We start from the raw sequence: 12,023 nt of genomic DNA on the forward strand, positions 1-12,023 counted from the left end.
TGATAGTTTGTTTTTTGTTTGAGAGTTTCGTGTGATGTTCCATCCACAGACAGCCCAGCAGCGCATCGAGAGCAGATTTAAAAGGCCATATAAGAAAACTAACAATAGGGATGCGAAGGGATAAGAAATTAGCAATTCGGATACCATTATTGACACTACCTATTGAACGAGTTCCTTATTGATTCTCTTAAAATGATACATGATATCATATTTATGTTATTATCACTATATGCAGATATATGTGTGCATACGATAAGGACAAAATTATATATCCCAAAAACAATATATATCCTACAACGGCTTATTAGGGCCACAAAAAATTCATAGATTTTTTATTTATTTTTATTTTTATTTATTTTTTTTTAGAGAGGGGAGGTAATATTCTGTGAAACTCCACTTTATAATCTTGCAAATACTTGACTTTTTTCTCGTAAATTTACAAGTTAGAACTCTTAATATTATGCCCGTCTTAAACATATATAGATTTATATATAGCCCAAATACTTAGTCATAACATCCTGATATTTAGTTTTCTATAAAAATACATTAAATTAATTGCAGTATTCTCTGATCTTGTGCCCATTAATTCATAAAACACTATTTTAAAAAAAGACAATTTACTGCATGAACGAAGAATTAAAATACAGTAAATCACAATTATCCAGTGAAGACTACCATTCAGAATATATGGCAGTACAATCAGTTTTTAAGGAATGTTTACTATTGTGTACATTGCCATGTAGTGTAATGCAGTGGTCCCAAACCTTTTTTTTCCACCACGGACTGGTTCATACTTTCACGGACCAGCAACCCAGTTGATGTTAGGATGTTCTGCGGCTGATTAATCAAAAGGCTACAACAACAAACGCATATCCACTATGTCTTTTCATATACCTGTACTAGCAGCACAAACACGATAACAAGGGTAACAATGCTTTAATATGGTGAGGTCACTAATGGTAATGCTTATAAATGATACAAGCAACACGAAAGCTGGGGTATTTTGTAGAAATAACAATAATGTGAACTAAGACCCATTTCTATGTAACTATATGAGCAACACCCTCCTTAAATGTGCCAACATAAAGCACCACAGAATTAAAGTCCATGGGTAACTCACTCAACATAACACAAGATTCAGAGCGGCTCAAGCGGGTCATCATGCGTGGGAATCACCTGTAGCCGTAGGTCCATGTACCTTTTGTTTTCTTCTTGGTCATAGGCTCCCGTTTAGTCTCATCACAGGGCTTCTTCTCCGTTGCAAAGAAACGTTCCTAATATGTCTGTTTTTTTTACTCATTTTGCTAACTTGTCGATGAGCATCAGCGTTACGTGACTGAGATAATTTGAATCATGTCTTTAAACAGAGAGAATCCGGTCACTTTTCAAAATAAAACATTTTAAAGTAACCGTAAGTACAGTATTTTTAAAATTGTTTTTTAATTCTTTCAACTGTACGGCCCGCCGCGGCCCGGTCCAAAGTGGCCCACGGCCCTTTACCAGTCCGCAGCCCAGTGGTTGGGGACCACTGGTGTAATGTACAATATTGTTTGCTGGCCCGTAAACCAGTTTCTATTTTGTCCTGACCCATTAACTTCATTCATTTTTTTCATGCGTATGTTGTCACTGTTATTCTAATGTAATGAATGGATTAAGCGTAGGATGATTGGTCATGCCTGGAGAGTGAAGCAATAGGACATTAGTGTAGCAATAGTGCTAACACAATAGCCCAGACATCAAAATAACATACATACATATAAACTATAGAGGGTTATATCATGCGGTAGGACCATGAAACGTTCAGAACCAATATACGCTTCTTATGTGATGTTGTCACTCATTTGCGACATAAGAGGAATTGATAAGTGAAATGGTCAGGTGATGAAATAAATGATTCCTAGGAATATCGTTTTTCAAAAATAACTTTTTCTATTGCCATTACAAATTCCCCGTCAGGTTGTACAAAACGTCGGTTTTAAATGATCTTTGCCAAACATACCAGTAACTTATTTTATCTTTAAAACTCTCTGAGGCAAAAAATATAAAAAAAAGTTCATGATTTGTTTGGTCTAATACAATAGTCAATCCATTATATACTCACACACATTGTATTTCTTTGTGGACTATTGGTAGATTTTCAGCAATCGGTTTTGCACAATTAACAGAATTCTTAACAATCAGTGACTGTATGACTGTTCCGATCAATAATCACAAGTAGCTGACAGTAGTAATAGTCCTTTATAGATGTCCAATAATGTAAATGATTTCCACCTAGCCACTTTGGCCAATGTAAACATGTGCATGTCATCTGAAGCTTCGTGTAATTAGCTCGAATGATTGTTTCTATGATGGGTCCTCAGGGCTGCTTGTTGCTGTGTGCCTGGAAAAAAAAAAAAAAAAAAAAAAAGCGCCGGTGAAATTCAATGAGTTCACTGAAGGGATTTAAAACAACATCCAAGTGCTGGAGTCGGGGTTTGAAATGCTGCACACGGCGTTCCCATCTGCCAGCACGAGCAGCCATTCAAGCAAAAAAAAAAAAAAAAAGTAAGTGAGGCGGCTTAACTTCTAAATGCAAGTCCAGTTGACTTGCGGAAATGAAGACAGCTTATAGTTGTCATTGCGGAGCCGCCTCAACTTCTCCTAATGAAATGATGAATTTGTCAGCCAGCTGTTAACCTCTACTCACGTGACATGCGTGGAGCATGCTGACATATGGACACCATTTCAAAACGATTGAACATAAAAGGGACAGGCAAGGTAAACGGTTGGGTAAACGGTAAAATTTACGGTTGGGGTGTGCCAAAAAATCGATTCATAAAAGAATTGAGATTCTCACTTTTTAATCAAATCAAATCGATATTAATATCCAAAAATCTTATTTTATTTAACTCATTTACTCCCAGGACATTTTCGCTGTTTTACTGGATTTTGACTGATTTTGCAAGCCCCAGAGCATATTGTGTCCTATTGCTATAAAAACGAGGAACCTACCAAAAGAAAGATTAAAGTCTCTTCTTTCATCAGGAAAAAAAAAAAGTGTATTTCTTGTATTTCTAGCTGTTTACATTTTGCATCAGTTAGCATTAGAACATGGCTAAGTTTCATCATTATTCACAAATCTGTTTAAAATAGTGGGGAAAAAGAGCTTTTTGATCTCTTATACTCTGCTGCCATCTGCCGGCCGTTTTTGTAATAACTACCATTGCTTCAAGCATTCTCTTCAGTTCAGAGGTTGCATCAAAGTCAAAACGTATAATTATATCATTGAGAGCATGGTGATATTTAAAATAGAACGTATTTATACGTTTTTGGGAGTAAATGAGTTAAATTAGAAATGAAGAAGGGGAAAAGGCAGTTGTAGCCCACATGCTGTTTTTGTGGAAAAAGGCACTTACAATACAAAATTAAAGAGATACTTTACTTATTTAGCCATTTTTGGCAGTCAAACATTAATATTTAGCCTATAATAAATTTGATATTTCCATTATTTTTCACGTACAATTAGTACCTTTAAAAACACATTTTGCAACTTGCTGTCGACTGAAAATGACATCACAAGGGCTCAGGTAACCAATCACAGCTCAGTTTTCTAGGTTTGGTCATGTGACATTCACAAGCTGAGCTATGATTGATTACCTGGGCCCTTGTGATGTCATTTTCAGTCGACAGCAAGTTGCAAAATGTGTTTTTAAAGGTACTAATTGTACGTGAAAAATAATGAAAGTATCAAATTAATTATAGACAAAATATTAACTTTTTATTGCTATAATGGGCAAAATAAGTGAAGTATCCCTTTAACTCATCCACTCCCAGCCATTTTCACAGAAGCAGTCCCGTTCGCTCCCGGCTGTTTTACTGGATTTTGACTGATTTTACAAGGCCCACAGAATATTGTGTTCTATTTCTATAAAAGCATGGAACCTACCAAAAGAAAGATTAAAGTCTCTTCTTTCATCAGGAAAAAAAAAGTATGTTTCTATCTGTTTCCGTTTTGCAGCAATTAGAGATTAGAAGAGAGCTAAGTTTCATCAGTTTTCACAATTCTATTCAAAATTGTAAGTAAAATAACTTTTTTTCTCCATGGCCCGAGTTGATTTCCTTTGCTCTGCTGCCACCTGCTGGCCGTTTGTGTAATAACTACCATTTCTGCATCCGTTCTTTGCAGTTGAGAGGCTGCATCAAAGCCTTCTGTATGCTCTAGCATTTAAAAAAACGTATAAATACATCTTTGGGACACTTAGAACATTAAAAAAAACTTATTTACACGTTATTGGGAGCAAATCAGTTAATAAATGTTTAAACAAAAAAAAAGACACATTAATGTCTCTATTTGTCATTTTGTCTTGCAAAGCAGACTGGAGTAAGTCATGACAATGTTTTACATATCGGTAAATTGAAGTAGAAATCATTTGTCAATCAAATAATTTTGAATAGAAAATCGTTTGAATCGAGATTCGATTCTGAATCGAATCGCGGACCCAAAAATCGTAATCGAATCGGATCGCGAGACAGTCAAAAGATTCCCAGCCCTAATTTACGGTCCACCCTCCAGTGGATTTATGAACCTTGGCAATAAAAACTGCGGATAATTTCCGCGGATAACTTGCATATTCAACGCAGACGACGATGTGCAACTGGGCAGAAAATGAGCTCATTCTCCGAACCGGAGTCGTGATTTTGCTTAGCTACGATTCCTTTTTTTTTTTTTTTTTTCTCTTTCGGTGGCCGCCAGCCTCTTTGATGCTGCCAAGTTAGCTGAACGTTCAGTCCTGTCATGGGCAGAAAAGGCGGTTGCCACACCGAGGAGGGGAAATTAGTCTTTTCAACAGCAGCCAAAAGCGAGCATTGTCATAAAGTTAGGCCTTGATCATCGTCGGTCTGATCCATGAAGCCGCAACGATAACAGAAAGTACACAGGCGGGCCAAACAAGCCCTTTTGGTGCGAACGTCCCCACATCACTCCCTTCGTCATCGTTTTCTCTATCGTCTCCCACCTTGCCTGCGATTGGAATCCGTCCTCCTGTCTTCAGTCTGACGCATGTCGACACATTCAAAGCTCACACCTCTGACTCGGTGTGGATGTCTGGCGCAAGTGAGGACCAGATGGTGGTGTTAAACAACCCTGGATGGTGGTTTGTATGTGGGGGGGGGCTTTTGTACTGGCAGTTTCTCTGACTGTGCCAGCACACCAGGATAGCAACATGTTTTTGAATCATTGTGGTGGAGCAAAGTGGTTTTTTTTGTGTTTTTTTTTGTAGCAGGGAGATGAAAAGTCACTTGGAAAGTTACGATACTATACAAAGGCAGAAGCTCAGACTCTAAGGACTTAGCTGTGGGAACTTGGCTAAGGGGAAAGTGGCACTTGCTCACCAAGCCGCCAAATTATATTTTGTCGCAGAATCTTTGCATCTTCTAAATTGCCAATTTTCAGGAAATAAAAACAACAAAACACCATCTTGTGTTACCAAGCAACATAGACTGTAAAATCCAGTGAATAACACTTTTTTTTTTTTTTGGGGGGGGGGTGCAATATTTTACTTGTGCATAGGTAGGAATGTTATTTTTATTTGCCATTTTTAAATTTAGTCTCAGTTTTAGTCCAATTTCAGTCACGCTTCTTAGCTTTTATCACAGTTAGTTAACCTCACTCATCCCATATTTATTTAGTCAATTTTTAGGCGACTAGAAATCTAGCATTTTAGTTGTTATTTTAGTCCAAGAAAACGTAATTGTATTCATCTAGTTTTAGTCAACATTTTAGTCTAGTTTTAGTCAGGACAACCATTTTACCCTTGTCTATATATTTTTTTGTCAGTAGTTTATATTGAACCTTTTCGGATCTAAAACTATTTCACGTAAAATTTCTTCATCTTTTTAATGAAAAACAATTTCACACACAATTACAGTGGCTACTATGACTTCATGCTATGAGCCAGTGAGTTAGCCAGCATTAGTTGTCAACATTAATATCAACATTATACCTGTTGGATTAATGTTAAATTATAACTAGGGGTGTAACGATATGCGCGATATCGTGATATTGTGATATTAAAATTGCCACAATATCGTCGTCGTCATGTTTACGATATTTAACTCTTTGACCGCCATAAACGTTTAAAAACGTTCAGTATAATCCTAGGATTGGCCGCCATAGACGTTAATTGACGTCTACTATGTTTTTTTATGGAAACGGGTGGAGGAAAGCCTTGGGCAGCTGTGCTCCAAGTATCAAGCCGATCGGGTTACTATATGAGTATTCCTGGCCACTAGATGGCTGTGATGAGTCTTTTGGACAAGATCGGGTAGGAGACAACAGTAGAAGAAGAGAGGCTGAGCTAGAGTGTTGAGGGGGAGAGAATGGCTAACTTGGCTAAGGGAGTCAAAAAGGCTACAGATGGCAAGCAGCTCACGCTTGATCCTTATTTTCAAAGCTCAAAAGCATCGACCAGTGCTCAAGAGCACAGTGATGATGGGGTTAAATCATAGTTGAAGCGGTGACGCGGCCGTTTCGACCACGTCCTAAGGCCCCACCGGCTAGCGATGCTAACACCGGAGAAAAGTGGTGCACAACCGAGCACGTCTGCACAGATGACGTTTCATCGGACGATGACGACTACTATGGGTCCGATGCAAGACAGTCTTGGACAGTCTTCCAAAGAACGTGAAGGTAAGCGCTAACATGCTAAGAGATTGCTCGTAAGATTACTTTTCGGGCGATCTGCTAGCAGCGTGTGTAAATGTGCTGATATACACTAAAACATCTATTACCTATACAAACGTGAATGTATATTTTATAGATCGTGCTCACAGCAACGTCCGACCGCTGGTTCTACGACAAAGAAAGGTAAAAAATAAAAAAAACGTTTTCAATGCACCGCAACAATAAAAGGAAAGTCTTTCGATTGTATTGTAATTGTATATGTTTCTTTCAGCTCCCCCTCATAGGGCCCAAAGTGACCCTTCTCACAGTGAGCAGAACAAAGGTAAAAAGAAAAGATTCTCCACAGCACTAATAAAATATTTGATGGTAAACGTCTTCTATAATTTACAGAATGTGCATCAACCAATACACCCAAGAAAAAAAGGTAAACATATGCACACACACACACATTGCATCACACTGCTCTAAAATAATATGATATTGAAATGTATATTTGCAGATCCCAAAGATTCTGGCTGGCTTGAAGTTGATGAATTCGGCTGGCAGCCAACCATCTTCCCCTTTGCTGCAAAACCAGGACCAAGGGATGCTGCAGCAGAGATGAATTCCCACCTGCCAGCTGACATCCTGGAGCTCTTCATCACGGATGAACTTCTCCAGCACATCGTTCATCATACCAACCTCTACGCAAATCAGTCCATGCAGAAGCAGACTGACAAAAACTGTTGCGCACGTGTAAATAGTTTGCAAAGAGTTTTCCAAATTGTTTGTTCGGATTGCTACTGTTGCATGTAAATAAACTGTTATTTTGCAATCAAAAAACATTTTTTATTGTTGGGGTAGTGTTTTATAGAAGTTTAGGTATTTGTAGAATCACTCATGCAAAAAAAAAGTGCCAAATTCACTAGAGTGCATGAAATAACATCGTTTCACAAAAAGCTTGATTTCTCCGTATTTTGGAAGAAAATAGAGGATTTGGGTGAAACGAAGCTGTTTTCTATTGTTGATTACTGAAGATCCGAATAAGGTAGAAACAAACTTTTTTTTTAGATGAAAGATGAAACTTCAATCTTTCATTTGGTAGTATCCGCGTTTCCATAGTCCTAACACAACATTTTCTGTGGAGCTTGAAAGATCGGTAAAATTCTGGAAATCAGCTGGCAGTATGGGGGTTACCTTTTCCGAAAATGGCTGGCAGTCAAAGAGTTAAATGCAACACATCTATTAAAAAAAGTCAAGTTGATTTCCATTTGTGCAGTTCCATCACCATCTCGTGGCTATTTTTATGTGCAATTTAATTTTCATTAGGGATGTTTTGGCCCTTCTATGTTTAAAATCTGCACTAATTGTCAAATGAAGGGGAATGTAATATGCCTGTGAAGCAAGTCAATATGTGGAGGAACTCATTGTGTGCGTGCATTAACAACATCGCATAATAATAATAATAATAATAATAATAACATAATGATAATAAAAATAATAAAACATAATAAGAATACTAACATAACATTGATTTTATGCACAAAAGCATAATATTGTGCTTTTTTTGTATGAACTCATTTTTTTTTTTTTTACAATATTGTGACCATTTTTAAATTTCGCCAACCTCCCCACAATATTGTGATAATTATCGTATCGGGAGCTTCATATTGTGATATCGTATCGTGACATTTGGATATCGTTAAATCCCTAGTTATAACTGTAATTTACTTGTTTCTTTTATTAACCTTTCACTGTGACTCCACCTCCTGTCTGTCCCATGTGTTTGTGCATGTTGCACTTGCTAGCTGCAGATTTGAAGGTGGGTGTGTCACATGACGGTGTCACAGTGCTTGCCCGTCAATGAGATGCAGCGAATTACCTCTTAGAGGTTGGGAGAAATAATCTATTCTGAGCTCCATCTTGATTCAGATGTAAACGATTCTGAATCTTTTAATGCATTTTAATAATCGGGGGGAAAAAAAAGTAGTAGTCTTCCACGCGACAGTCTGTGGACACACACAGTGTGCAAATAAGCGATATGGCTGTGCATCATTATACCATCCACGATAAAAATGCTATTTGAGATGCGACTCGCTGCACTCTGAATCACAATTGAATCTTTCTGAATATTCTGGTATGGATGTAGAACCTACCCGACATTGTCTTGTTCATCAGAGTTGAGACTGAATCAACAATCATTTCCACACAATGACCAAATTGCAGTAATGTGTTTCACTGTGTTAAAAAAAAAAAAAATCTACAAATGGCATTTTATTTCATATCCTGTGATAATGAGTCAAATTTGCAAACATTATGCCGTCAAATGCGTGCGTTGAATTATATACTGAAGCTCCCGCAGTTCCCCATCGATCAATGGCCGGTGTTTGCACGGCTGATTATAAATTCCCGTAACGCATCAGATTGCGCTTTAATGCATTTCCCACGTTTTGAATTATGACTCTGCCATAAAGCGGTGGCGTATTTTACTTTTTTTGTGGCACAGAAATAAATCTTTAGCGTTTCCAAAATAAATCAATAATGCTCACTGAATAATGGGCGCCATCACTTAAGGGCAGCGATAAGACTAGCAAGCATAAAAAGCCCAATTTGATATTGCTCATAGATATATATATATTTTTTCTTTTCCTTTTTTTTTTTTTTTTTTTTTCCTCTCAGAGGCATCATTATTCTGGAGGTCAGAGTAAGCCATCTCATTAATTTCTATAACGGAAACAGTAAATCAGAATTGTAGATATGCAAATGTACCGCAATGTTTTTATGTGGAATCTTGTTAATTTAGAGATGGAAATATGCAAAATAAACAACCCGTAGGGTTTTCCTTGCAATACATCAAAAGTTCATTCTTCAGCGTTTACGCCTGAATATTCAGACCTACGGGCGACTGAGACAGAAAATCAATGTTTTTGGAGTGTTTAAGTTTAATTGGGAGTGATGCACGATGATATATATATAACTGGCTAGTAAAACAAGGTGCCAAAAATTACTTAAAAAAATAAATAAAAATGTTGTTGTTGTTATATCTGTCACATTTCAATCCCTATCAGGCATTCTGAAATGACCTGAAATAACAGATAGCTTGTGAATTAGCACCATGGTAGAAATTTGGCTGGGTTATTCGTTTGACCTCAGCCGACCAATCGCGAGCATGCTTTCTGATGATGTCATTGTATATGCCCTGTAGCACCATTTTTAAAGAAAAGAATACAACAGCTCCACAGTAGGCACACCGGAAATAAATCGGTACCTAATTATTTATTTTAGCAATGTTTTTTTTTTTTTTTTTTTTTTTTTTAAATCTGATTAATTACATCTTAGAATATAGCTTTGTCACGATTAATTGCTTAACTCATTTGCTCCCAATAACGTGTAAATACGTTTTTTGTTTTAAGTGTCCCAAAGACGTATTTATACGTTTTTTTATTTTATTTTATTTTATTTATTTATTTTTTATTTTTTTTTATGCTGGATCATACAGAAGACTTTGATGCAGCGTCTCAACTGCAAAGAACGGTTGCAGAAATTGTAGTTGTTACACAAACGGCCAGCAGGTGGCAGCAGAGCAAAGGAGATCAACGGGGGCCATTACTTTGAGGTTTTTCCTCTGCAATCTTGACTTTGGGGCGGGGCTTAAATCCCCACCCTATTTCCTGACTAGACATTTTTTCCAGCATCCCTGCCCCTGTCTGATTAATTACAAGGTCGCCATAAACAAAAAGGGGCAGTTGTTCACACGCTCTGCTATATCATTGGCCGAGGCGGCATTCACACTCCCGCCGTTCATTTATCACTGCTCCGCCCCGACGCGGACAGACCGCAGCCATCGCCTGTTACGGCAAGGGCAATTCCAATTAACATAATGGACTTGTGGGATGATGTTTTTCTTAGCGCTCTCAATAACGCAGTCATTTGTATTCACATTTGCACTTTTTCCACAATCGCAGTCAGCGGGTTCCCGAGGTTGCCTCGGCAGGACGTAACTCACCAAGGACTTGTTTTGTTCCGAGTCAAAACAACATGCAGTGTATGGTTTTGACATTGAGGAGTCATTGATCCCGACTGGTGTGGGCTGGCGGATAATTCCTTGCGCTGTGCAGCTCGACAGGAATGCTCAGCTCGGCAGAATTATGAGTCAAATCCCACCAGTCAATATTTGTAGTCAGTCACTCTATATAAAAATGGATAATTTATATCATATTCATAAAGTAGGCACAGAAAGGCCTCACATCACCAGTAAGAGCTCATTTGCCATAGATGATTGAAAGGCAAACAAATGTGCCATTTACAAAGTGTGTTCAGGGTCTACGAGTTGAAGTGTAATTTTCTGCTTTGCAATTAGTGAGCTGATGATGTTTGACTGGATTGAAGCTATCGACATTGGCAGCTTTATAAGCATTTATTGCTCGATGATTTATAAATAATAATCACGATTATTTTGGTAATAATTGAAATGACAACTATTCAAACGATTATTTTTTTTTTTGGTACAAAACAAGAAAACATTTAAAAATTTAAAAATATTAAGCCATAAAAGTATTTGAAACACTATAATTTTCTAAGTTCCTTTTGGACCAAACAAGACTTTAACTTTAATTAGTCATTAAAAAGAAAAAGGAAAAAGGTGCCATCCATCCATCCATCCATCCATTTTCTTAACCACTTGCTCCTCACAAGGGTCGCGGGGTGCTGGAGCCTATCCCCTTCGGGCAGTAGGCGGAATACACCCTGAACCGGTTGCCAGCCAATCGCAGGGCACACAGAGACGAACAACCATCCACACACACAAGCACACCTAGGAGAGCCCAATTAACCTGCCATGCATGTCTTTGGAATGTGGGAGGAGACCGGAGTACCCGGAGAAGACCCACGCGGGCACGGGAAGAACATGCAAACACACTCAGGAAAGCCGGAGCCCAGACTCAATAGAAAATGGTGCCAAAATATAAATTTTAACGACTCAAAATTAGTATTAATAATCTCTTATTTTTGTTTACGATAATGTCGATTTTGTAATTGTGGAGTTTAATAATAGAAATTGTATTTGGATTTTGATTAATTGCACAGCCCTATTTGAAGAACCTGTACGTCTGTTGTTGGGCTTTCAAATTGCTGAAAAAAAGTTATTTTTTCTTACTTGAGCCACCTTGCATGCGGTTCTAAAGCCACCAAGGCGCTTAGGTTCTCAATAGAGTTCCTGACGTCACATGACTATTTCTCATGCTCTCCCGAGACAGGAAAGTATTGGCACAGTGTTAATGGGCTACAATGTCGTGGAGGGCTAATACTCATGTTTATCCGTCAACTTTCCACCCAAGAACATTGACAGTCACTTTGATGAAAAGGACATGATATACATGCACGA

The 12,023-nt window shown here is 37.9% G+C and overlaps 1 protein-coding gene across 1 annotated transcript; it reads left to right on the plus strand.

Annotated features, from left to right (window-relative positions):
* The first annotated feature begins 6,099 nt into the window (after positions 1–6,099).
* LOC144014343 (uncharacterized) lies at positions 6,100–7,494 on the plus strand. The gene is made up of 5 exons (XM_077514164.1): positions 6,100–6,667; positions 6,798–6,844; positions 6,933–6,983; positions 7,052–7,085; positions 7,161–7,494. Exons 1-5 carry the CDS (start codon positions 6,541–6,543, stop codon positions 7,454–7,456), a joined length of 555 nt encoding a protein of 184 aa, XP_077370290.1. The 5' UTR covers positions 6,100–6,540; the 3' UTR covers positions 7,457–7,494.
* The last annotated feature ends 4,529 nt before the right edge of the window (positions 7,495–12,023 follow it).

Source organism: Festucalex cinctus, chromosome 1, assembly GCF_051991245.1.
Source record: "Festucalex cinctus isolate MCC-2025b chromosome 1, RoL_Fcin_1.0, whole genome shotgun sequence".
In the NCBI taxonomy this organism is placed as follows: Eukaryota; Metazoa; Chordata; class Actinopteri; order Syngnathiformes; family Syngnathidae; genus Festucalex; species Festucalex cinctus.

Coding starts and splice junctions, on each gene's coding strand:
- LOC144014343 (XM_077514164.1), top strand. CDS start 6,541: ATGCTAACACCGGAGAAAAGTGGTGCACAACCGAGCACGTCTGCACAG. Junction 6,845..6,932: donor TGGTTCTACGACAAAGAAAG/GTAAAAAATAAA, acceptor TGTTTCTTTCAG/CTCCCCCTCATAGGGCCCAA. Junction 7,086..7,160: donor AATACACCCAAGAAAAAAAG/GTAAACATATGC, acceptor GTATATTTGCAG/ATCCCAAAGATTCTGGCTGG.